This window comes from Podarcis pityusensis (genome assembly GCF_964106645.2).
Source record: "Podarcis pityusensis genome assembly, chromosome: 4".
Taxonomy (NCBI): domain Eukaryota; kingdom Metazoa; phylum Chordata; class Lepidosauria; order Squamata; family Lacertidae; genus Podarcis; species Podarcis pityusensis.
This window is the reverse complement of record NC_138027.1, coordinates 79,405,138-79,433,012: the sequence shown is the minus strand read 5'-3', so window position 1 is coordinate 79,433,012 and position 27,875 is coordinate 79,405,138. Positions and strand designations below refer to the sequence as shown.

General features: G+C 44.0%; 1 protein-coding gene across 1 annotated transcript in view; it reads right to left on the bottom strand.

Annotated features, from left to right (window-relative positions):
- Nucleotides 1-27,665, bottom strand: part of GAS6 (growth arrest specific 6) — a 45,161-nt gene extending 17,496 nt beyond the window's left edge. The window contains exons 1-6 of the mRNA XM_081003061.1: nucleotides 27,532-27,665; nucleotides 26,352-26,524; nucleotides 10,588-10,612; nucleotides 9,954-10,016; nucleotides 2,158-2,280; nucleotides 1,099-1,221 (exon numbers count right to left, since the gene is read on the bottom strand). Of these exons, the coding sequence (XP_080859187.1) occupies nucleotides 1,099-1,221; nucleotides 2,158-2,280; nucleotides 9,954-10,016; nucleotides 10,588-10,612; nucleotides 26,352-26,524; nucleotides 27,532-27,598 (574 nt within the window). The 5' untranslated portion in view covers nucleotides 27,599-27,665. The remainder of the gene's footprint in view (nucleotides 1-1,098; nucleotides 1,222-2,157; nucleotides 2,281-9,953; nucleotides 10,017-10,587; nucleotides 10,613-26,351; nucleotides 26,525-27,531) is intronic.
- Nucleotides 27,666-27,875: the final 210 nt, after the last annotated feature.

Below are 27,875 nucleotides of genomic sequence, written 5' to 3'. Positions count from 1 at the left end.
TATTAGCAACAGTTCAATTTAGCCGTCGGTGGCAACATGCTAATAAAGAGAACGGAGTGTCCTGTGGCACCAAGACTGGTAAATGTATTGTTGATTTGTCTTTCATGGATTAGAACCCATTTTATCAGATGCAAAAGAGTTCACTTGAACAGCTTGTGCAGAATAAAATTGTCTTAAAAAATTATTCAAAAGTTACAATACAATACATTTTAAATCACTATATCCCCTCCCCTGTCTTATCTCATCACCTTCCCCCACTCCCCCTATTTTTGCTATGACAGGCCAGCACGGCTATGCCTCTCGGGGGCAATCGTCATATAATGTTGATGTTATCGAGCTTTCACTCATTCCAATGGTGTTTGTGCAGTAGGCTTCTGGAAAAGCACTGGAGTCATGACTAACAACAAAATGAAACAATCATAGCCCCATAGTACATAAGGGTGTGGGGTGTTAGCATCCAAAAAGAACACCACATGTAAAGGGTTAATTGTAAGAGCTGTAGAACTCTGTGATGTCATACACTCTGTGGCAGTTATGGCAGTTGGTTCAGTTATGGCAGTTGGTTCAGTTACGGCAGTTACTTGAACAGTCTTTAACTGTTACAGCAGCTATGCTATGTTGTGCTGCTTTCTGCCTCGGAGTAGAACAGTCTGTAACTGTTTATGCACCCTGTATTAGCAATTTAAGAAATATCCACCCGCACAGTATATTTAATCTGTATCTGCAACTACACTAAGTAAAAGTTATCTGTTCTTTAAACTTTAAGAGTCTCGTGTAGTTTTTACAGGAGGGAACAAATTAAAGGGTCAAACAATCCAGGGCTCTCTTCTGCAAAACTCTGCTAAATGTTCAATTCCCACAAAAGGGAGCTTAAATCGTTGGAGCAGTTCAGATGTAACACATGCTTCCTCCTCTTCCGCTTGCTTCCTTGCTCCTGGCATTCCTCCTTTCCTGGTTTGATGCAAATACTAGTTTGGCATTTCTTCTGAATCAGCAAACTATCAGTTTGCCTTAAATCAGCAAAGGAGTGAATGAACCAACATGCATGAAGAAGTTAATGTTAAATGGTTTAAGCTTTACTCTGTACTCACATCTTACCTTTGCAACTTTTATTGTCATCCATGAGTTCAAACCCATTATTACAAGCACAGCGATAGCTGCCAAGCGTGTTGTAACAGATATGTCTACAGCCACCATTCTGCTCGGCACATTCGTTAATATCTGGAAATAAAGAAAGGATAAATATTGGGTGTATTCACTTCGGTGCTGCAAACACAGTAGATGGCTGTTTTCAAACTTCACTGTCATGTGGGAAAGGGGGGCTTTCAGCAGAAAAGTTGGAGTGCATGGGAGGGGAGGGTAAACTTATCCCACCCCAGCTGTAGACACTCATCTCCAAAACTCACCCTGCACCATAGAAAAAAGCCTCCTTTTGGTGTCCATGAAAGGTTGTTTTCAAGCCCAATTTCTGTGCAGGGTAAGGAGAAGCCACGGGGACTGCATCTGTCACATGGGAGATGGATTCACTACCCCTGATTTACACCGACTGGCAGCAACTCTCAAGGATTTCAGAGTGGAGTCTTTTCCACCACTATCTACAGATGCTAGTACATTTCCAAGCATGATTCAAAGTGTAGGGGCTGACCTTTAAAGCCCTAAACAGCTTTGGCCCAGTATACCTGAAGGAGCATTTCAAGCCTCATCGTGCAGCCTGGAAACTGAGATTCAGCTCCGAGGGCCTTCTGGCAGTTCCCTTATTGTGAGAAGTGAGGTTACAGGGAACCTGGCAGAGGGCCTTCTTGGTAGTGGCGCCCGCTCTGTGGAACACCCTCCCACCAGATGCCAAGGAAATTAACAACTGTACCTGACTTTTAGAAGACATCTGAAGGCAGCTCTGTTTAGGGAAATATTTAGTGTTTGATGTTTTACTATGTTTGATGTTTAAATTTGCTGGAAGCCGCCCAGAGTGGCTGGGGCAACCCAGTCAGGTGGGTAGCATATAAATAAATAAATTAGTAGTAGTAGTAGTAGTAGTAGTAGTAGTATTGACCCTGGGAAGGTTTGCATGCAAAGCATCTGCACTGAGCCGCAACCATTCGCCATCTCATTATCCTCATCGTGAACACACAGCCACAAGCAGCACAGAACAAGACTTACCTTCATTGCATCTTTCTCCTTGCCAGCCTGGTCTGCAGCGGCAAAGGAATCCGCCTTTCAAGTCGTCACATGTTTTCGTACCGTCTTTATGACACGGACTAGGCAAACACTGATTTGGCAAATCTGGGGATGGAGGGAAGGGTTGAAAACACACCACATAAAACTTTTACCCTGGAATCAAATTATTTAAGACAATATTGCTATTACCATTCAAACAAATTCTGGAGGTGGCAAATGCATTGGTTGCCTCTATAAACAAAAACTGGTGGAGAAAGGAGGCAGTTATTAGCATTGTTTTGTAAAGAAAGATGGCAGCACTGCATTGCCACAAGACACTGTGTTTTAGACCAGAGGTTTTCAACCTTTTGGAGTCCACAGTTCATTTGACCAACTGCATACTTTCTGCAGCACCCCTGTGGGGCTCAGGAGCCCAGTTATGTCACCCCTTGCCTGCAGAGCTGGCAGCCTCTCACCCTTTTTCAAACACCCTCCCTTGTGGAGGGTTTCCTCAGCCTCCTCTCCCCTCTCCTTGGGAGTCCTCTGGGCAGCCACCGCCACTGCCCCTGGTCTCTGAGCTGCCCTCCCTGCCCCAAAGAGAGCTGCCTCCTTACACTGCCTTACAGGGGCTGGGAAGAAGATGCCCCCAGCCTTAGTGGCCCAGCGGAGAGTGGCCAAAGGTGAATGTGAGGCTAGTAACCTACTTTGGGAGGCAGCAGTGGGCACTGCTGGGCCTGCATGGTGGAAAGGCTCCCTTTCAGGACTGGGCACTCAGCTCCCTGGCAGGCATTGCACACAGCAAGCACAAGAAAGGCCCGCACAGTGCCTGCCTGCCTAGCCTCCTACTTGTCCATTCCCAAAAGCAAGGGCTGGCAGACTAGCTGGTTTGGCTCCCTCACCCACTTGCTTGCTTACTCCCAAGGCCACCTCAGCTCCTAGCAACCAGCACCCCCTGGCCAGTCCCAGAGGCACCATTTGCTTGGGAAGCTTGCAGCCAGGGCAGCTGCAACAAACAACTGTGCAAGCCTTTAGGAGGCAGAGACATGAGAGGGCATCAGAGGAAGGAGGGAAGGAAAGAGGGGAAGACAGTTGCCCATGGCACCCCTAACCATCCTTCAAGGCACCCCAGGGTGCCACGGCACACTGGTTGAAAACCACTGTTCTAGGCAATTTGCTCAATTACAGAAAAGTTAATACACTTGCCAAGCTAAATGAATTATTGTCCTGGAGAGCTCACTCTTTAAAGAAAAAAATGTGGCAACCATTTACTTTGCCCATTCTGACTTGAAGTCATCATTCTGGAAGAAAAAACATTAATTGCAGAAATGGTATACAATTTATTAATAATCATTATATATGTTATGTCCTAAGCCTAACAAGACAGAGCTCCAGGAATTCTTCTTCTGGAGATAGGAACTTATCTTGAGTTGTAGCAGAATGTTCTGTTGTAAGAAAGGGAGGAAAGAACGCTTAATTCTTAAGGAGTGGCATGTGACTATCCTCTGCCAAAGGGAAGCATACCTATAATATTCGCTAAAATCTTGAAAGCCATAAACTGTACTGTTTGAAAACATCTCTACAATAAGACTGTTAAACACTAAAACAAAAGAAGCCTTACTGAAGGCAAAGACAATCCCCATCACAAAGTCTTCTAAGTATGTAATAGTAAGCAAGACCTTGAAGAAAGATATAGTTGGAGGCAGGATACAGGAGCACTCCCAAACCGCACATTTGAGCTTTCTCTAGTGAAGCCTTCGTGAATTATCACAGTCTCTCTAATCAGTGGAATGCAACTCGGCAGCCACAGGTCTGCACTGTAATGCAGCAAATACCTGTATCATCAAGATGCAGACAAGACAGTAGAGCAGTGACGTAACATGGTATTCAAATATTTCAGGTGAAATGTTGCTAATAGTGCTTACTTGTCTAAACCATTTGAGATATTCACAAAGTCATATTGAAAACAGCCAATGCAGCAAAACAGATCCCACAGAAGCACACAAAAATCCTTTGGCTGCAGTAAAATTAAACCAAGCTAAGCTGCCACCTCCACTTTGCCAAGTCAGTACTCATTTGAAGAATATTATGTTGTTTCCTGGTTCAGTTGCACTTTACTCTCCTCTTAAAGTAAGTATCCCACATAAATCAGAAAGCCAGGAGTTCTATACTATTCTAACTTCTATGTATCTCTATGGCACAGGCATAGCAAGGAACCCTAACTTTTCCTCTTGACTAATTATCATGCCTACCACCTCCCATAATTCATTTCAGGCATAAATCTTACCATGGGTGAGATCTGTGTGTCAGCTATGCCAGTGTTAAGAACAATAGTAGCAAAGGACAAGGGATTCTAATCATCCTTTTACTATGATGCCCACACCAGTCCTCAGTCTGTCTCTTTTCCTTGTATAAATCTGTTAGCCAAGAATGCATGCTGCGAGGTTTCTTGTTTGTACCCTGTGAACTCAATATGTTGCCTTAGGCAGGCTTGCTATCTCTCAGGCACAGCATAAGCATTTCTAAGTAAGAGGTTCCCTGCCAGGATCTGAGAGACAACAGATTGCCTTAGGCAACCTAGCGAGTTCATAGCTTTACATACCCAACTTTACAGGTGGTTGTTGTTAAGATAAATGTTATGTGAAGCATTTTTCACGCACAGGAAAAACACTGCATCTGTTCTATTCTTCTTCCCTCTTGCTCAGCAGATGGTATTCTTTAAACCATGCTTTCCATTGCTCGGTCACCACTCCCATTCTTAGCCTCATTTCCAAACAATATATGCCCATTGTTGTTCTCTGAACCGAGACATTTTGCACATGGGCAGTGTTAAACTCCCATAGTTCTAGGTGCATTTTGCGACACGGATTTCTGAGCTCTGGGTGCAGTACTGCGCTTAAGATTTCAGATTAAACCTCCAGAGTGGAAGGAAAGGAGGACCCTTTTCTGCCTCCCTACTTCTAGCTACTTTCTGAAGACTGTAGAAGAGACCCTCTGAAGAATAGTAGGGGCGTGGGCAGGGAAAGGACTAGACCATGTGGTAAATGAACATATTATTTTTGCTGCAGTTCATTCATTTTCAGCTTTGTATTCTTGTTACAAAAACCCCCGCACCTAGACAATCCGTTGCTGCACCCAAAAACTAGGTTTAAGGTGCCATGTAGCTCCTAGCTTTCATATCTCAGTTTCTAACACTGCACATAGCTAGTCAAAAAGTTAGCATGCTACAGGCCTTCCATATCCAATCATCTCACCTTTCTCTTACCTTCCAAAGGATTTCTTTCCACAGTGCTTTGGATATCTTTGCTTTCACTGCTTCACTCTTACTTTCAACGGTGAAGGTGACCACCATACCAAGAGAGCTCACTCTCATTATCCCAGCCTCTCCAGCAATGTGTTTAATGTCCTTAGTACACACATACAAGAAACTTCTGATAGTGCTAACTAGGGCTGGGTGATGTTGGGTTTTCAACATCACAGTGTATCGCCAGCCAAACATTTGGCGAAATACCACGATGTTTGGCGAAATACCACAATGTTGAAAAAAGCTGCATTGACCCCAGCCAGCGAGATGGGTGAAACCACCGCAGCTCTCATCATGGGAGCTGAGGTGGCTTCACCCCAGCGCCTCATGGGCTGTGGCCAATACAGCTGGCTCCAGCCTGCTGCTCAGCCCGGGGGTGGAAAGGCTCCTGGCCCCAGCTGAGCAAGCCCTGAGGCCCCATGGCCAGGCTCTGCTGTGGGGCAGGAGAGCTCCTGCCCCCAATGGAGCCAGCCCTGAGACCCCTACCATTTGTGGTGGAGCAGCAAGGACCTTGGGACTCCTTGGTCAAGCTCCCTCTGCCTTCGCTGGCATGGGGAGTGGGCAAGCTACCTTGCCCGCTTGCCCCCCACTCCCCGAAGACAGACCAAGCGGAGGTAGCCAAGCACCTCGCTGATTCAGCTTGATTCTCTCTTAGCCGGGGAAGAATATGAAACATGATGGCATATCGCTGGTGAAAGCACCGCTGCTTGAGTCCCTCTGCCTCCAGCTCCCAACTAGTTTGTTTCTCCCTCAGTGCACTGGAGGCAGAGGGACTCAAGAGCAGTGACAGTTTCACCAGCGATATACTGCTGAGTGAAGCTGTCACCGCGGTCTGCCCCCACATACTGGTCCTGGGCAATATATCAATATACATCAATATACCAATATATCACCCAGGCCTAGTGCTAACCACACCTTGAAATACTATGAAAGAATATTGGACCCTAGTACCAGCAATAGACAGTGGGGTGGGGTCATGTTGCTTTCCTGATCTCTGCTGCTGTTGTATATCACAATGGAAAGGCGGGAGGAGGAAGGCAACAGTGAGGTCAGTGCAGTGCAAACATGCCAGCACTCTAGCCAGCACATTTGCACTGCACTGACCTCACAGCCACCTCATTGTTTCCCATCTCAATATGAAGCAATGCCCTGAACTGCAGGACGGCTCATGGGAGCGTTTGGGTGCAGGGATACCAAAGAAGGATGTCAAAAACATCAGAGTGATCAAGTTCTAGTGCTAGGTGTAGACTTACAGCAAATCAGCCTGCCAAGTCTCCCAGCCTTTACAAACATGGGACGGATACTACAGCAAGGAGATGGCTTCCCACACCCAAGCAAATGTTCATACATTCTTTATACACAAAGCAGCATGTGTCACTTTGGCCAGGACTCCCCATCACTTCACCTGGCCTGATAAGAGCATAGGTGGCAAAGAGCCACATCTTACAGATAGCTCTCCTTTCTGGGCTCAGAGCCCAGCACCCCAAGCCCACAGATAAGGATAACATCAAAGCAAGCCAATTAGCTCATATCAAAGCAAGTGAATATAAGCATATATAACCTCATGGTTACAACTATTACCAGTTAATTGTGGGGTTATCTTGACTACCAAGATGGCACTAGCGGAGCTTCCCCAGCAGTTCACCTTTGGCTCAATACAAGCAGCAATTGTGTCAGGCAAATGGCGCAGCCCCCACCATGCCATCTGCCTAGCACACAAATAATTTGTTGATTTCTTTCATCGCAATAGAAAAATAGAACCTAGTGTGTTCTATTTTTCCTTCCCATCTGAAGTATTAAGATGTATATATTTACAATGCTTGCCAACCTCTTCAATTAGAGCCAGGCACTCTGTCCCCCTAAGCACGTTACACTGTCTAGCAAAAAAAATTTACAGGTTGTAAAGATGGACAACAGTAGAAAACTGTGTCAGGAACCAAAAAGTCATATTGAAAAATACAACTTTCAAGTCGTCTGGCCCCAAAATGGCAACTAGGCATTACGTTTTGGTGACTGTAACCCTGGTTAAAGGAGCCATTTGGCACCTAGCTTATATATCTGAGTTTCTAACACTAACAAGGGGGTATGGTATGATTGTGATGGTATTTTTTTTAATGTAGAAGCTAACCACTTCTCATCACCTCCTCTTACTGTCCTCTCAGGCCCAAAAGCCCACCTGGCCACACATAGTCTGGTTTCAGGTCAGCATAACAGCCCAAGTCAACTCAGCCCTGCGTCTGCCGTATTACTTATCTACACTCTCCCCCTGGGCCCAATCCATGGTGGTAGATGGCAGTGGCAATGAATGGAGGAAGAGCTGTCACTGCTACAGATACTAAATGGCGACCACAAAAAAACCTGCAGCTGGAACTTTGTAGCACAACCACACGACTGAGCACTGATAGCAGAGCAGTTCTAAAATCACTGCAAAAAGGGTTATTCTGCACTGAATAAAAAGGGTTTTGTAGGCAGCAATTGCTGAGATTTTGCATATTCATCCCAGAATTAAGTTACAGCCACATCTGTTAACTTTTAGGTGAATCTTTCACAATGTTAATGGGTTCTGATCTTGAAAGATAAAATGAAGCGTAGGCTGCATGTCATTTAGTGAAAGACTCCCTACGTTTGACAGGATTACATGGCCTGTTTAACCAGATTGTAATAAGACACTTAGGCTACAATTCTGTATATCAGGGGTAGAAAACTTGTGCCCTACAGGCTGGTTCTGGCCTCCCAATATCCACAGAAATTTGGCAATTTAACTTTTTTTAAAAACTTGCTTTGCTTATTTTGCTTGGATGCCCTCTACTGTGATCCTGGAGGGCCCAGCAGCACTCCAACTATCAGAAGCCTCTCCCTCAATTTACCTTGCAATGGTGCCTCGACTCCATCCAGTGCAATGCCATTGCAAGGAGGTCGGTGAATCCCTTCTTGTTTCTTAAGCCCCAAGACCTTCTTGCAATGGCATTACACTGGATGGAGATGAGGCACCGTTGCAAGGTAAGAAAATATTTGAATCACTATGGACTCCATTCAGCAAAATACCGTATTTTTCGCTCTATAAGACGCACCAGACCACAAAACGCACCTAGTTTTTGGAGGAAGAAAACAAGAAAACAAATATTCTGAATCTCAGAAGCCAGAACAGCAAGAGGGATTGCTGCGCAGTGAAAGCAGCAATCCCTCTTGCTGTTCTGGCTTCTGGGATAGCTGCGCAGCCTGCATTCACTCCATAAGACGCACACACATTTCCCCTTACTTTTTAGGAGGGAAAAAGTGAGTCTTATAGAGCGAAAAATACAGTAATTTTGCTATAGCGCAAGCACTCTTGGCTGCACCATTGAACTTCCGCTTGTTGTCCTCCTCAGGTCCAATGCTAAACTGTGCTGAACTGAAAAATCAGAACTTAGAGGTTTCCCAATAGTTCCTCATACTTGGACCACAGAAGAATAGGGGAAGGAGACAGAGAGAGGGGTTCTTTGGGGGGGGTTGGAGGGAGGTTAGACTTATTCCTCTCACCTATGGCACAGTGTGGAATTTTGAAGCGCATGAACTTATCTTGACAGTCCCCATAGTCACCTCCCCAAAGAGACCTACGCAGGTAGGTCTCTTGATCCATTCTATCTATATACTACAAAGCAGCAAAACATGGTTTTATACCCAACTGTTATAGAAAGGTAAAAAAAAAGGTAAAGGACCCCCCGGATGGTTAAGTCCAGTCAAAGGTGACTATGGGGTTGCGGCGCTCATCTTGCTTCAGGCCAAGGGAGCCAGCATTTGTCCACAGACAGATTTCTGAGTCATGTGGCCAGCATGACTACTGGTGCAACGGAACACAGTGACAAGTGCCAGAGTGCATGGAAACACCGTTTACCTTCCCGCCACAGTGGTACCTATTTATCTACTTGCACTGGCATGCTTTCGAACTGCTAGGCTGGCAGGAGCTGGGACGGAGCAATGGGAGCTCACTCTGTTGTGGGGATTCGAACCGCCAACCTTCCGATCAGCAAGCTCAAGAGAGGCTCAGTGGTTTAGACCACAGTGCCACCCGCGTTATAGAAAAGTGAGCTGGCAAAGGTTGGTGCAGTGATTAGCATGCTGCGGAAATTATTGTTCACTGGGTAACACTGGGCCAGCTGATCCTAGCCTACCTCACAAAGGGATCACATGCAGGGAAGAGCCGTCGTCTAATCCTGGCAGATCTTACACAAGTGATGAAGCTTGCTCCAGCAGATGATGCCATCACTAATGACAAAGTACCAGAGCTTCACTCCTCCATGTTCCTTCTCCACTATATCATTGCCCACCATAACCATAGTTTATTATGAAATTCAAATACAGGCAATAGTTTATCCAATGGAACAAAGTGGAAGTCTGATGGGAAGAATTATAAGGAGCATTCGACAATATTCACATGAACTCGACTTGCTTTTCACCTAAGCCAACAACCAACAATACTGTATTCCTTTAGTAACATAGAAATATGAAAAATACTTACTGTGCACACATGTATGGAAATTTGGATTTCTTGTATATGGTGACCCATACCTCCTAATACATCCTGAAGAACAAAAACAAACATTGTTAAGCAAGTTGGCATATTAACTAACTTCTGATTTCCTGGTATTCTATTCAGCATGTTTGCTTGTTTGTTCTATTTAGACTACAACTGCCTTATTAGAAAAAACACAATTCGAATGCTATAAACATTATTAATTTTGTCAAAATATATTGTTGCTTTGAAATGCAGATGTCGCAATGGTGCTAAAGTTTATTAGGACCTGTGATTAATCTAGTTTGGGGGGAGGGGAATCTGAAGAATTTGCTCAAAACAGAATATAGTTTTTTTGAAGATTCTAGTGTTTACATGTTCAACACAAATTTAATAGGGTAATAGTCAGATTTTGAAGGGTCACAATTCTCTGAATAATAGCCAGTCATTATAACTGTATTACTTTGTAATTGTAGGCAAATAAAATGTGCCTCTTTTTGAAAAAGAAGAATCAGCAACTTGATCTCTTTTAAGATAAAGAGATGTGCTCTGTTACACGGCACATTTTGGGGCAGATATTAACTGTGCCTAGAAAGTGACAACAAAATAGTACGAAGCAAAGGGTATCACTGCAACTCACCCAAATATCCCGGGTAAAAATAATCCTGTTGGGAAGAGAGAAGGGGGAGGGGGAGCACACAATTATTAGATTTGGTCTACAATTGAATTCATATTAAAATAAGCTCCTGACAGTTTGATAGCTGAGCAATGTGGTCTTAATGGAGGTCATAAGGTATGTGCTTTGCAACAGTTTTTTTAGATCAGCAGAAGCAAGATTTTCCCAGAAGCCACCATGTCTTCTTGTTTCTCCAGCAGCTGCCTCAAACCACCTGATGGGCAGGTAGGCTGGCTGGTAACCCTGCCATTTTGGGTGGCTTACCCATTAGCAGATCTGCTGGCTCAGAGGGTTCCAGCTGCCCACTTGAAAACTGAATCTCTCCCAGCAGCTCTTGCAAACTTGCTTCAAGAGCCAAATTTTCCTTCAACACTTAAAATGTAGCTCTCCTAAGCAGTGGTGTTGTGAAGAAGGAACAAGGGAAAATACAGTTCCAGGTCTTTTTCCACAGAAGGAGCGATGGCATTTATTTTTGAGAGCACCACAGCAATATACCTGAGAGAGGAGCAACCCTCTTTGCCCTCATAACAACCCTATGGGGTAGGGTTCAACATCCTAACACCTTTGCCAGTTTATTCTACAATAGTCAGCCTGTCCTAATGATTTGGGTATCATACTATGTGCTGCAGTGCTTCTCTTGAGTGGCAGGTATATATGTTTATATATAGATATGGATCAGGTTTCCTCAACCTCGGCCCTCCAGATGTTTTTGGCCTACAACTCTCATGATCCCTAGCTAGCAGAACCAGTGGTCAGGGATGATGGGAAATGTAGTCTCAAAACATCTGGAGGGCTGAGGTTGAGAAAGCCTGATATATAGACACACACACACACACACACACACACACACAGCTGCTTGCATTCTTGTTCACTTCTGTTGAGCATGGCTATGAGCTCGCCTTGGGAACATGGCTATGGGGACTGTCAGTATGCTATTCTGCACTTAAAATTACCACTACACCACTGAGCCCCAGCTCCACAACACAAATCTACCAGATGGGGAAGGCACGATTTCAATTAAGAGGCAGGAACTCTCCCCGCCAACAAATCTGAACATCACAAGAAAAGTGAGCTCTTCTTTTTAAAAAGACAATTAAAAACCTTGCAACAAACAACCATACAAAAATACCAATTTTTACACGCAAGAAAACTATGGTAATAAAAAATCAGTTGCATAGAACAATGAATTACAAGTGTTAGGCAGTGATGGTGGTGTATTCACAGAATCAGGTAGCACTGGAAGAAATCATGAGGGGCATCTAGTCCAACCCCTGCAATGCTGGAATCTTTCATCCAACATGGGGCTCAAACCCACAACCCTAAGGTGCTCTACCGAATGAGCTATACTATAAGGGCTGAAATTTTCTTGCAGTCATTTCAAGCAGGTCTCTCCAAAGCCTTCCATGATCCCCCAATTGGATGTATGCAATAAAGCTATGCTATGTACCATAAAACGAGTCAAAGCTTGTTAGTTCTCTGGACCCTTTCAGTTTGTACAACAGCTCTTTAACTGAAGCAAGTGTCGAAACCCATTCACACCAGGTTTTTAGTGACAATCTTTTCAAATCCCTCCAAACACTTAGTAATTTCCAGTGTCTCCGTCACCAGGAGATACTTATTTTGCAAGTTCTCAATTATTCCCTCAAAGACACCCAATTAATCTACAGGTGAAACAACTACTACTACTGCCTGCCTATACAGTGGTATCTGGGGTTACAGACGCTTCAGGTTACATACACTTCAGGTTACAGACTCCACTAACCCAGAAATAGTACCTCGGGTTAAGAACTTTGCTTCAGGATGAGAACAGAAATCGTGCTCCGACGGTGCAGCGGCAGCAGGAGGCCCCATTAACTAAAGGGGTGCTTCAGGTTAAGAACAGTTTCAGGTTGAGAACGGACCTCTGGAACGAATTAAGTACTTAACCTGAGGTACCACTGTATCAAACTTTGGAGTGCAGCATCAAACATAGACTTCCAATCAAGGCTTGTTACCAACACTATAAACTGTTCTCATGATATATTCCAGAAAAAGAGGCTGGTGCAAAAATCAGTGCACTTTAAGAGGAGCTGAGTCAAAGGTCAAGTAAGTAGCAACTGGCCTAGCTTTTAAAGGAATTTAAATCTGGAAACAGTTACTGCACCCTGAGAGATACTTGAAGCTCATCTTAGCTTTCACCTCTCATTTCCAATAGACGGGAGAGATTAAGAGGATGAGACCAGAATCGAAACAGTTGCAACAGCCATATGCAGTGCTTTTCCTAGTGTATGACACCAAAAGCAAACAAAATGATCGTAGAATCAGTTGGAAGGGACCTTGAGGGTCCCCGCAATGCAGGAATCCTGTCCACAGTCATCCTTGGGTGGGCTTGAACCACCAACCCTCTGGTTAACAGCAAGACACGCTGTCCCACTGCACCACAGAAATAAAATGATATGCTTGAGACTTTTAGCTCCCAGTGGATATTAAGCATCTGTTGTGGGGCATGAGGAGGAATTCAAGGAAGAGAATGGAAGATTTTTGCATAGATAAAAGCGCATGGTAGTTAGGAAGGAGTGATGAATAACAAACAAGAGTGCCAAAAGTGCAGTGTTGCACAAATGTAATACTTCTACAGAGTTATGGAGGCTGGGGAGGGATTCTAAGGCCAAGATAATGAAAGAATGCACCAAGATGCCCAGAACAAAATTCTAAACTATTGGTACTTATGTTTCTGATGCTTGAATATTTCTAATTTCGTTAAGCAGCTTAAACTTCCATCCACAGCCCATTTAATCCAGAATTGTTCTATGGGAGAGAGTCAAATGGGCTGCTCAGAAGGCATTCATCTGTGACTTTAAATATCTGCAAAGCCCAAAGAGTTTCGTTTACTCTTGAGAAAAACAAAAAACGAGAACAAAAGCTGAGCTGGAAATAGCCTTTTCCTGCACATGACATTTCTATTTATTCGGGCTTCCGAAACTCTGTAGATTGGTATTTCTGTTCAGCTTATACCAAAAGGATTAATCTGACAGGAAGAGCAAATTGCATCCTATAGAGGAAAAAGTCAGCTGAGGTTAAGGTGGCGGCATCATTCAGAAAACAAAGGTGAGCTTGCCCTATAGAGGCACCAGAATATTTTTTCTAATGTCTGGAATGAGAGCGTGCGCCAACATTTAGAAGAAATGCTATGACTTAAAACTTGAAAAGTATTATACATCTTTTTCTGGCCCAAGTCCTTAGAAGCAGTCACTTTAAATAGAACTCTATTTCCATCTTTGTACAGTGATGATCTCAAAATAACAAAAACAACAACTAATAGAATCACATTACAGTGGTACCTCGGGTTACAGACGCTTCAGGTTACAGATGCTTCAGGTTACAGACTCCGCTAACCCAGAAATAGTACCTCGGGTTAAGAACTTTGCTTCAGGATGAGAACAGAAATCGCACGGGGGTGGCACAGCAGCAGTGGGAGGCCCCATCAGGTTAAGAACGGACCTCCAGAACGAATTAAGTTCTTAACCCGAGGTACCACTGTAATAAATATCAAACCACACTCTACATAAAACATGAAGACTGATTTTTTAAATGTTTTGAAAAAGGTGGCGCCTCCCAGCTTCAAACTCCTGATAAACAATCAGCTACATCAGGCTCATTTACCACAGCATGAGTTGCACAATTTTTACGGCTTGGGCACTGGTTTATGGCTTGGAGTTGCCCTGAAACTGAACCAGTTTCTGAAGACCAAAACCAGAAGTTATGCACAGAAGCCTGTAACTAGTCTCCATTTTTTTTTTTTAATGAAAAGCAGCCTTAGAAGGTTGTGAGCATGACGGAGCAGATGGGGGCTGGGGGGGGTGTTTGCTGAACTCTTCTTCTGTCAGCTGTTTTCCCAGTCAAAATTGCTCTCCAATTTGCTTTCCTACTATGGGGGTTGATAGAATGCAACTAAACAATTCTGTCACATCATGCTTCCTTGCAATTTACTGAAACACCCATTAATAATAAAAAAGCATTTGCTGGTCCAGTGTATAAAAGCCAGTTTTCTGGCATTTCTTCATCACACTGCAGTGTGACAAAAATTTACCAGTTCCTCAGTTCAGGTGAGATGTATGCATCACCTGCAGTTGCTCATACATGAGTAGACTTAAACCTTTAGCCAATCCCAGGAGGTGAGCTGACATACAGAGGGAGAGGGAAAGAAGTGGAAAAGAGCTAGAGTTTTGCCCACCCAATGAAGTTGTTGTGCATTTAAATCATAATGCCATTTAGGGGGCACTTCAGGATCCTTATTGTACTAATGGAAACTGTTCCGCCCATATTTGGACCTGGCTGAACTGCAGCCAAGTCCAAAACAGGGGGGGTTCTGCTGTCATTGGGCAAATACGGTGGTGGGACTTGAGGTCTCAAATTTCAGTTGCATTCTGTGCAACACCAAAATTTGGTGCCCCCCACCCCGATTCTCGTGCTCCATTATAAATAGTTGTGGCATCCCTTGTGGCGCCTCCGAGGCTCGGCACCCAATACTCCCTAAATACACCTCTGGCAAATGAACGACACGTTCCCATGTAGTAATACACTTGCACTATAGTTTGCTAATGTTCCATTAGACGCATTTCAGCATTCAAGGATAATCAGTGTAAAGTCATGGATCCACACAGGAACGTTTTAGTAAAATCCTCCAAGGAAATGCAATGCTAAAATCTTCAGGAGAATTTTTTTACCAGATTTGAAAGATTTATACCATTTAAATCAAAATAGTAACTGTTGTTAGGATGGCTAGACTTAGGTTGCATTTCCAATGATATTTATGTCTAGACGACTTAAGTTCACCAACATAAACCAAAGACATTTTATATTCTCTTAATCCTCCATTCCCTCACCACGATTACATTCTTTCCTCATTCTCTAATGTATTAATAAACATTTAGATAGCCATTTATATCTTTATATCTAAATATTTCCATTATTAGAAGTGGTCTCATTATTGTGGCTGCCAAACTTCCTTTGTAGAAAAGAAGAGTAACTGCTACTATATTTATCATTTGGTCAGCAGTGCATTATTAGGAACCCGCTACAAAAAATAACAACATACTTTAAAAAAAAAAACCCTGCACAAAATGCAGTTGCAATGCTTAGATGATCCTTGGCCCATGAAGTCCTGCTTGCACATTCAAGCAACATTTGCCACAACCATCACCACACCCCCATTGCCCTGAATCTCCCACATTGAATGGGACAGTATGAAGGGGGATTCCCAGCGCATTTGGATAAATGTACTACCTACAAGCCTCTGTACAATCAGGGAAGCCGGATATTGCTGGGTACCCAACAGTGTTCAGGGGAAGCCTCCTTCAAACCTTCCCTTCTCAAAGCATGAAGGTCCCCACCGGGAATGGAGTCATGAACATATACATCTTCGCTGCCTTCTTCGCGTATTCACTTTGGACACCTGAAGAGAGCTATAGTGGTCCTAAGATGAACCCAGCCAAAGTCAAGCATGCAAGCCCCATGGATTTCAATGTGAAACGCTAAAGCATATCTTCAGCTTTCTCCTTTAATATCACAGCTTTAAAATGCTTCGTTTTGATTGGATCATGGCCACAGACATCTTACACACACAAAACACCCCCCAGTGAACAGGGTTTTTCCTCCACACCATTTTTTTGTTACTGGGATCATCACTGCTTCCTTCCACTCTTGGAAGCAAGCACCCTCGTTTACATGTACATGCGCCTCATTTGCCTCCCCCTCACTGGATTGCTACTAGACACTAATGCGTGAAATGCCTCTTACATGTACATGCGTGAAATGCATTTGCACTGGAACTTGACAATAAAGGAATTCTGTTGGTGTTGGTAGATCTAGTAGCTCATTCACAAATTGAGTTATTACCAAGTGACTGCATCATGCTAAACTATGGTTTAGTAAGACATAAGCAAACCTAGCCTCTTCCCAGTTCTCCCTTGCCCTTTTTTCCTCCCAGGCAACCAGTACGAGGAGTCTGAACGTTTTTGGTTTTGTTGAACCATGGTTTGTTATATCATCCAGATCAATAAACTGTGGTTAATTTCAGAAAGCCAGAATCAAACCAGAGTTACTGGAACAGGTTTTGAGAAATAACCATAGTTAAGGTTAACCATAGTTCCAGGCCCAGACAACACACTAAACTGTGGTTAAAAAAAAAGGAGAAGCCAAAACTTCCAAACTCCTCCCATTGTAAGGGAATAGAAGAGGGAGTTTGTGTGAGCCCAGGAGGAGGATACACTCATTGTTATCACAATAAACTAGTGTGATTTCTTTTGTTCTGGTTGTTATTATGTATTTGTGTTTTGATCTTGTATTTTTATGTTGTGAACTGCCCTGAGATCTATGGATGAAGAGTGGTATACAATTTTAATAACAAACAGATTTGTGTGATGTCCAAACTTAGCCATATACAGTCATAACTCGTGTTGCGTTAGGTTCATGTTGCGTCTTTTCTGCTTGCAAATGTGGCAAACCCGGAATTGTATACTTCCAGGTTTTGACGCGGGCGCAGAAGCACATGCACAGAAGTTCTCTATCGCACTCCGTGCTTGCGCAGAAGTGCTGCTCTAGTTGTGGACTTTTCGGGGTGTGGACGGCACCCTGGAACGGATCGTGTCCACAACTAGAGGTACCACTGTACAGTGGTACCTTGGTTTACGAACTTAATCCATTCCTGAAGTCCATTCTTAAACCAAAGTGTTTTTAAACCAAGGCATGCTTTCCCATAGAAGCGGGGGACTCAGTTTACAAATGGAACACACTCAACAGGAAGCGAAACATGTTCTTATTCCAAGGCAAAGTTCACAAACCAAAACACCTACTTCCGGGTTTGCAGCGTTCTTAATCCAAGTTGTTTATAAACTAAGCTGTTCTTAAACCAAGGTACCACTGTACATGCAAGTGTGATCCAGGTCTTAGCTTACCACATTCATTTTTCTTGCCCTTTTAATTACAGTGGCTTGTAACCAACTAACTTCTACTCAGAGTAAACCCATCTGAAATTAATGGACACAAGTTAGATATGTCTATTAACTTCATCAAGTCCTCTCCAACTAGCACTGGATATAATCCAATGAGAAATAATAGCAAAATCAAGTAAGTTGCTCAAAACTCCAGCCTTTTTTGTCCACTATTTTTGTTTTTTCACAAATCCTTGATAAAACTCAAAGTGTGTAGGGAGAACGATGAGACCTCTCATAATTAAAACAAGGAATTACTTGACTAGAGCTGTCATGCCTTGTCTAGGCTGAAATTGCCTTTCCTGTTATGTAAAACTGCTTTATCCTAGGCGTTACAAGGCCTACAAATAAAGTAAAATAAAATAATACACAATACTGTAACTTATAATTCTGAGATCGGCCTTGTATCCTCTCCACTGAATAACAGATTTCTACCCTTCCTCCTCAAAGAGTGCTTTAAAGCATCTTATAAAATTTAAAACTAATATATAAAAGGATAAAACCATGCAAACAATTTCAGCATTACAATAAAAAGCAGTTAAAGATTAAACAGCAGTGAACATAAACAAGAAAAACCTATAAAAGCAGAACTTCTCCAAAGCTAGTTTGAAAATATTTGTCTTTCACCTTTTGTTCTGCTTCACCAAATGATGCCATGTTTATATGTGGCTCTCTATTCCTGGAATATTACCAGAGAGCTTCCCCCTTCCCATCTACCTACTCAGCAGCCTTTGGTATAGTGGAACAGGTCTCTCAACATGTGGCAAGCCTATTCTATACATGGCTGACAATTCATGCTCATCTTTGATAGTCAGATTTTCAGTTTCACTGTCGGCATGTGCGTGTGTGTATGCGCACACACACACAAAATCCAGAATTGGAAGCACATTCTTAATCCTGTCTGGTACTAAATGTTGTTCCTACTAATACTAGACATCTGTTCAAGAGAAAATGTAGTTGAGAATCACAGTGCCAAATATGCAATCACATCTCAAATGAACATAGAGCTGGTTGGCTGAGCTCGGAGGACCCTTGTTCGAATCGTATGCCTATTATAGCCTCAATTAGTGGGAATTCTGGACTCTGAATTAAGAGATCTAAGCTTAGGTTTCAATGAAATATGAAATCCTTTCTATGAGAGGGACTGTAGCTAAGTGGCTGCACACATGCTTTGCTCTTAAGTCTGGCCTGCTGTAAGGCAGCTTCCTATACAGTGGTACCTCAGGTTACATACGCTTCAGGTTACAGACTCCGCTAACCCAGAAATATTACCTCGGGTTAAGAACTTTGCTTCAGGATGAGAACAGAAATTGTGCTCCAGCGGCACAGCAGCAGCAGGAGGCCCCATTAGCTAAAGTGGTGCTTCAGGTTAAGAACAGTTTCAGGTTAAGTACGGACCACCGGAACGAATTAAGTACTTAACCTGAGGTACCACTGTATTCCTAACTAGACAAACTACCATTTCCCCTCCCCCACACTACAATATGGGGTTGATAAAACCGTACTTATTTGTGGGGTTTTTATAACAGTTAAATCAAGAAGAACTTTCTGACAGTAAGAGCTGTTTGACAGTGGTACAGACTCCTACAAGTGGTAGTGGACTCTCCTTCCTTGGAGGTTTTTAAGTAGAGGTTGGGTAGTCATCTGCCATGTATGATCTAGTAGAGATTCCTGCAACGCGGGAGGTTGGACTACTCCCTTCCAAAAAAAACCCCCAAAAGCAGCAACCCTCATGGGGCATTTTCTCCTTCCTCTTGACCGTTTTGGTTCCCTTTTCTGAAGCTTTTCCGACTCTATAATCTCTTTGAGATAAGGGAACCAGAAGTATTTCAACTATGGCTACGCCATAGGTTTCTATAACACGATACCATCAGTTTTATTTTCAATTCCTTCCCTAAGGATTCCTAGTATGCAATTTGCCTTTTTCACAATCTGCCATACACTGGGTCAACATCTATCTTCATCAATCTATCCACTACAATCCCATGTTGGCCATCTTCAACATAAATTGACCCGAGACTTCCCAGCACTGGATAAAAATTGTGCATGATTCAACCAAAGTTAAGCCCTCTTAGGACAACATGTGTGTACATATTAGGAAGTCTCTCTAGACTGCCCTCATTTAAGCATTGCTTAATAACACCCCCACAGAAATCAACTAAATGTGAAGATCAGTTCACAACACAAACCACTAAAATGAACTGTAACTGCCATTGTGTAGCAGTCCTTGAGGAAAACAAGAAAGTGATCTGTAACCAACTCAAGCCAAGTTGAGAACGTTTTAAAAGACCTAATAGGTGTCTGACTGCCCTACACCTCGTGATGGTTTGGCAATCAGGCAGGAGCACTAAGTCTGAGCCAGGTATTGATGCAATCACTCCTAAGAAATCTTCTAGTTTCTTCCCACAGAAGCCTTCAGTTTTCACTCAGATGTTTGTTTAGGAAACATTTTTTTACGTTGAGGTCAGCCAAATTCCACGGCAGTTTCTGCTCCTGAGCTTGCGTACCTGGCTGAACACTGAAAGGTCAATTATTTCTTTCTCTGCACATTGTAACCACCACAGGCTTTTGTAGCACAATCTTCTCACTGAGAGTTCACTCTGCTCAGTAGAAAGAAATCTGCAATATATTGTGTTCCCAGCAAATCTGAAAACATTCCATAACACTGCAACATACTTTCTTGTAAAGCTTTGTATCCCGTATGTTTTTTCTCAATTTCAACCTTAGTAATAACATCTAGCTTACTTGTTAATGTGTGCTCAAACACTTACTTCTGCACCTTCTGACCCAGGTTCTGTTCTTTCTTTTTAAAGTGAGTGTCAACTGAAGTGAGGGAAAGCAGTTTTAAAAGAATTCCCAGCTGGCATTTTACACCTGTGAAATGCCACAGGTTAAGTTCTCCTTTATGTTTGAGAGGATGTTAACTCTTAGGTTTATATCTCTGTAAGTGATGGGATTGCAAACCAGTACAATGATTTTGGAAAAAGGTCTTTGAATAAGTTTCTTCTAATGGGACAGGTGATACAACCTGACCTGAGGCTCGCTTTATTAAATATGTTAATAGACACCAACAATAATCTACTGTTTAAGGAACTACTAATCTTTTTCATGTCTGCAGCTAGGAGTATGTTAACACAATATTGGAAAACAGCTACTAACTTAACTCTAGAGGCAAGGTGGGATAGACTATGGAATGCAGCTCTTATGGAGAAACCAACAAAATACTGTATCTTAGAGCTCCAAGAATCATAGAATTGTAGAGTTGGAAGGGACCACGAAAGTTATCTAGTCCAATCCACTGCAATGCAGGAATCGTACGCCCAACGTGGGAATCGAACCCACAACCCTCATGTTCTACCAACTGAAACACAAATAAGATGCTGAAACTGCATGGTACATGTTTATTCAGGAAATGACAATGTTGTTCCCTTGCTACCAGCTACCAACAGCTCACTGGGACAATCTGTTAAAACAGAGTAGAAGACACTTAACTGATATCATCAACTCAAAACTATTACACAAACCTACTTAATGTCTGACTGCATCATTTATGCATGGAATGTTTCTTGGTGGGTGGGGCTATATGGGTATTTGTTATATTTTCAGAAACTGAAAAATAAAGTAGTTGTTTTTTTAAAAAAATGTTTTCCCCCTTTTTCTTTCTGCTACATACAAATTATCTCTTGAAAATCCCTAATGACCTAGAAGCCTAATACTTGCTGTGCCAGCATAGAAATGCATAAACTGGGATATAACGGCTGCTGTGACAGCATGGCGTAAACAGGATTGACAATAAATATGTCGTGCTTTTTTCAAAACATTATTTAATCCCCATGATAAATTGTCATTCTCAAACAAACAAACCATCTCCCCTGCAGAGAAGTTATATCACACAAATCAATGTCCTTGCATCCCAGGACACATGTTAATTGCAGGGATGCATGACCAAATATCTTACATTTTTAATTTGTCAAGCAGAGAAAAGACTCCACAGCCATGTAGAGAAAGAGCCAGCAGTTTCTACTTCCAAATATGAAAAGTATTTGTTGTTTAGTCGTGTCCGACTCTTCGTGACCCCATGGACCAGAGCACGCCAGGCACTCCTGTCTTGCACTGCCTCCCGCAGTTTGGTCATACTCATGTTGGTAGCTTCAAGAACACTGTCCAGCCATCTCGTCCTCTGTTGTCCCCTTCTCCTTGTGCCCTCAATCTTTCCCAACATCAGGGTCTTTTCCAGGGAGTCTTCTCTTCTCATGAGGTGGCCAAAGTATTGGAGTCTCAGCTTCACGATCTGTCCTTCCAGTGAGCACTCAGGGCTGATTTCCTTAAGAATGGATAGGTTTGATCTTCTTGCAGTCCATGGGACTCTCAAGAGTCTCCTCCTGAGAGTCCCATGGAGGAGACTCTTGAGAGTCCCATGGACTGCAAGAAGATCAAACCTATGAAAAGTATTACAGCCAGAGAAAAATCTTGTGCACCCTAAGTATTTTTTTTTTAAGCTACAAAGCTACATCCTCAAACTGCCAATAAGAGTTCTCCACCCTTTGCAAGTAGCCAACACAAAGGAACTCAATTTGGATGGGTCAAAGAGCCACTCTTCCGCGTCCAGTGTTATGGTCTAGATTCCCCCATCCCCACTTTCCTCTATGTAAACTAAGGTTACCAGACGTCCCTGTTTCCCGGGGACAGTCCCCAGATTTACAAATCAGTCCCCATACAAAATCCATTGAAGTTGAGAAGTGTCCCCGGATTCATTGAAAAAAATCTGGTAACCTTAATGTAAACGAGACATGAGTAGTGTCACATCTAGCTTGCCCTGTAGGACCATTTAGAAGCACAGTCTCAAATACCTTTTGGGAGTATCAGTATCAAACTTTATTTCAGTCACAGACCAGCATACCTTTTGGGAAGAAGGTCCATACGGACAACTGCACAGGTCATGACTCTGAACAATAGAGCACAAACTGTTGCTTTGCTTTCACCTTTCTAATTCTAGCCTAACTCAAACACCAAATGACATGCGGCATTATGTATTTTTAGGAAAGGCTGGAATACATAAATGATTGACCTAAACAACAATTCTGATGTTCTTTTTCGGTGCTGTGCTATGATAGCATGTAAAACCTGCAAATTACATGATATTGACATAAAAGTTGTAAAGTGGCATTAATTCCTAGTAACATTCATAGGTGTGTTATAATTTATCTGCATTTATACAGCACATACTATTCAGGGAGTGAGGAAAGGGAGACAGATAGAGGTTTGCCTAATACTACCCAGTACAGTGGTACCACGGGTTAAGAACTTAATTCATTCTGGAGGTCCGTTCTTAACCTGAAACTGTTCTTAACCTGAAGCACCACTTTAGCTAAAGGGGCCTCCCGCTGCCGCCGCACGATTTCTGTTCTCACCCTGAAGCAAAGATCTTAACCCAAGGTACTATTTCTGGGTTAGTAGAGTCTGTAACCTGAAGCATCTGTAACCCAAGGTACCACTGTAGTTGATCACTGAGATAGCATTTGAACCAGAAGCATCCCCAGTTCAGAGCTCAGTCACTGCATTAGCTTTCATTAAATGCACTGAATGCTGAACTCCAAAAATACATCTCTACCTCTTTAAGCTCACTGCATTTCCATATTTGTAAGGGACTTTACCCACCATTCTCTTCTTCCCCCAGAAGCTTAGGAGAATCCCACTTCCTCTCTCTCCTCCTTAGTCCCCTCTCCCAAAATTGTAAACCTAAGACTTCATGTGAGGGCAGGGCAACTCAGGCCAGCAACTATTACACACAGGCCTGCCCACCATTCTCCTAAAGAGGAGAAGCCTAGCATGGAAGACTTGTGTATAGTATGCAGATCTGAAAGGGCCACAAAGGGTAAACCACCCAAAAGGTATGCTGAAGAGTTTGCTAAAACAGTCATAGCAGATACAGCTGTTGTTAGTAACTCAGAGAAGGTTTGGGAACCTTCAAGCTTCCAAGAGGTTGAAGGTTTAACCTCAGAGGATGCTGAGCCATGGTTAAATGCCATGAAGGCTGAACTTGATTCCTTAGAGAGGAACAAGACATGGGAACTACTTCCAGGCCTGCCCAGGCCACAAAAAGTTTACAAAGTTCAGTTATTGCAAGTTTTTCAGTGTTAATTTTATGCATTTTTTAAAATCACCATGGTATTTAACAATAATATCTTATGTCCTTTAGAGGAGAAATTGTGAATTGTAGAATTTTAAATACCCGTCATCAACCTTGGCTTCACTCAATTTTGTTTATAACACTCTTCCATTTTCGTCTACAGTAGTTGTGAGGGTGGGGGATGGAGAGGGGCCTCACAAGTAGAGTAGCCTAGGGCCTCTCTTCATCTAATTCCGGCCCTGCCTGCGGAGCTTATAGCCAGGGCTGCGGCAATAAATAGCTGCACAAGCCTTTGGGAGGCAGAGACATGAGAGGGCATCAAATAAAAGAAGGAAGGAAAGAAAGACAGAGGGCAGCGTTGCTCACAGCACACCTGACCATCATTCAAGGCACGCTGGTTGAAAACCACTGGCTAAAGGCAAAACCACCAGGGATGGTGGTACCAAACACTTCGGCTTCCGCTGCAATGAAGAAGCCCCCATGAGCAATGCTCTTCTCTGCCAGTGGAGGCCAGGAGAGATGAATGCACCACATACTATCCTCCACCTCAAGCCTTACCAACGCAGCTCAAGTGTGGCACTTAATATTTAAAAGTTAAGAATGTACAAGTATCAGCAAGTAATTTATGAGATCAACTCAGTGAGAACACAACCGTTAATGAGTTTACTCTGCAATGCTACCCAACTTAAAGGTAAAAGGTAAAGGGACCCCTGACCATTAGGTCCAGTCGTGACCGACTCTGGGGTTCCGGCGCTCATTTCGCTTTATTGGCCGAAGGAACCGGCATTTGTCCGCAGACAGCTTCCGGGTCATGTGGCCAGCATGACTAAGCCACTTCTGGCGAACCAGAGCAGCGCATGGAAACGCTGTTTACCTTCCCGCTGGAGCGGTACCTATTTATCTACTTGCACTTTGATATGCTTTTGAACTTCTAGGTTGGCAGGAGCACGGACCAAGCAACGGGAGCTCACCCCGCCGCGGGGATTCGAACCGCCGACCTTCTGATCGGCAAGTCCTGGGCTCTGTGGTTTAACCCACAGCGCCACCCGTGTCCCTGCTACCCAACTTATAAAGTCTTAATTGCACGCCATTAAATAGGAAAATAATATCCCAGTCTATTTTTCTCTTTAAACAAAAACACCTTGATTTCACCTGGATCTTGGTGTTGAAACCCCACAGTAAACACTTCTAGCAGAAGTTACTTGCTGCATTCCCCCCCCCCCCATTTTTTGCAACTATTCTTCACGCTGCGATAGTTCCAAGTCTATTAAAAGTATACATGTCAAGACATGTTTTGCCTTAAATACGAAACATTAACTACTCTAAGAGAAAGCAGCCAAGTCCCTCCCATTCTCAGTACTTTTGACCTACATAACTCTTTCCCTACCCACTTGCATCAAATCATTAACGGGAAAGCACAGCCCTGTGCAAAATCACCAGTCAATTTCTTCTCCAGGAAATTTATTCCCTAAACTAATGCCAGATAATCCGAGCAATAAAAGAGCCTATTCAGAGCAGCACATCTGGAAGATGTGAGCAAATCAGGAAATCATTTTTAAGCAGCCATTCAAACACCATTCTATTTATGCAAAAATACTAGCCAATCTGAATACTACAAGCATAACACAAACCTATTGATGACCCATTTGAAACACACTTTATTTAAAATGCATTCTTTACACTTTTGAGAGTTTTAGAACTAAACAGCTGTAGACCTATAACCACATTGTTCTCACTAGGCAAACTACTTTAAAAAACCAGACTCATTCTACATAAGGTCAATGACTGCTTACATTTACAGTGGTACCTCGGGTTAAGTACTTAATTCGTTCCGGAGGTCCGTACTTAACCTGAAACTGTTCTTAACCTGAAGCACCACTTTAGCTAATGGGGCCTCCTGCTGCTGCTGCCGGAGCACGATTTCTGTTCTCATCCTGAAGCAAAGTTCTTAACCCGAGGTAATATTTCTGGGTTAGTGGAGTCTGTAATCTGAAGCATATGTAACCGGAAGTGTATGTAACCTGAGGTACCACTGTACCTAGTAACAAACAAGTTTTCATCCAGAAAGGGGGGGAGGAGGAGAATCCCAATCCAACAGAAGATTTTGATCACTCATCTAAATTGGAAAAATATGAAATGCTTCTTTTCAGGAGATTGCTTCAGCAAAATCCCTGGGGCTTACAAGCATTTTAAACACTTTAAGAGTCCAGGAGAGGTGGAAGAGTGAAGCAGAAAACCCAAGATATCCCAAAGGATTCTCATAAGTACTATGACAAGTTAAACTCCTCTCTCCCCACCCCAGTAACACCCCCCCCAAGAAGAAACTCGTATTAGCAGATTAATGCCAATTTAGTCCAATATAAACAGCGCCTCCCTGCCGCTTTCTTGGCCTAGAAATCCAAACGCAATCTTGTTAAGCGAAGTGCTGGTTACCCTGTGTGGTTTCAGTTATTTATCTAATGGCTCCTCCTCCAAACAACTTCCCCAGCTGTGCGAGCAGCTGGCGCCCTCGTTCCCCACTCCTGCAGCTTGCAGCAGGCCTGAACACTCAACTGCTCATTTAATTTTTTAAAAATAAATTAATTAAATTAGTTATCACCGGCACCTCTCTCCCTCTCCCTCCTTACCGTCTCAGGGTCGTTCTCAAACACCTCCCGGGCTTCCTCTTTGTTGCAGAGCTCCTCCACACACTCTCGCTCCAGATGGCCTTGCTTGGTCTCTTCGAAAATCTGGTAGGCTCGGCGGTGCCTCTGCCGAAGGAACTGCGAAGCCTCCTCCCGGGTTCTGTGGAGCAGCATAGCTGGGGGCCCGAAGGGAAGCAGGGAAAGGAGCCATTAGCATTGGAAAACCACCACCCGCCCCCCCCCCCGACGGTAACAAAAGAGCGGAGCGTGCAAAGCTGCGCGGGGGTGTGGGGAGGCGCGCGCGCTCGCGCTCGGGAAACAATGGCCCCGCCGCGCACTTTGCAGCCGGAGGAGTCTGTGAAACTGTCATGGGGGGGGGGGGGGAGAGTCCCGCTGCGGCTTTCCCTGTCCCCTCAGCTCACAAGGGGCTAGACCAGCTCCTCCATTGACGTCCCTTTGCCTGCGTCCAGCAACCAAAACAATGCCCAGCAGCCGCCAGCGCGCCCAAAGCGGCGCCACCGAGATCCACCTCACCGGGCCATAAACAATGACATCCCTGCGCCCCTTTGCCCTCTTGAGCGCGCGCGCTCTCTCTCTCGCTCCCCAAGAAACAATGGTTGGCCGGGGATATGGGTGAGGGGGAGCAGAGGGAGTGTGTCACCACCCACCCTTTTTCTGGAAAATGGTAAAGTCAGCCCTTAAAGCCCAGCAGCAGAAGGTCTCCAAAAAGTGATGGGGCGGGGGGAGGTTTGAGAACATAAACATTTGTTTTGTTTTAAGGCACCATTGAAGTGAAAGGCAGGCAGGCAGGCTTGGCTGGGTGGCCCATTGGATGCAACCGGCTCCTTGTGAGGAAAGGCGTTTGGGATGTCCTGACCTTGAGGGGCAATGGTTAGAGCAGTAAAAGGGCTGACATGTCTCTATATAATACTGTTCTTCCCCCAGTCCGGAGAAGCTGCATTGCTCGTGTGGAGACTTTGCTATATATCGATTAATAATTAAAGGGAGGGGGCTAATTAAAGAGTGGGGCGGGGGGTGGAGAGAGAGGGGGGATAAAGCCGAAGTGAGATTTTTCTCTGCAAGGAGAAATTGCAAGAATGGCGGGTAAAAGAGGGGTGTTTTCTTTCTCCAGTGAGGGCGGGGGGCGGGGGGGAAAGGCGAAGCCCCCCGAAGTATTACTCACTCTGCGAGGAGTCTGTAGCCAGCAGGACTAGCAAGAGGGCAGCAGCTGGAGCCGGCGGCTGCTGCATGATGCGACTGCTGCTGCTGCTGAGGCTGGGGCTGCGCCCTCCGAGTGGCGGAGAGGAGCAGGGCGGTCTGGTGCAGGAGGAGCGAGCGCAGCTACTGTTGGAAGGCAGCGCGAGCTCCGCCGAGCCCAGCGGGGGAGTCGCTTGTGCAGCTGAGCCAATCAATTGAGAAAGTTCGCGCTCAGGGCTTTGCAGCCACAGCGACACACCTCAGGCTTCGCGCGCCCTCGGTGCAGGGTCGCTGGAAAGAGGGGCAGAGAGAGGCGAGGCCCGGAGGAAA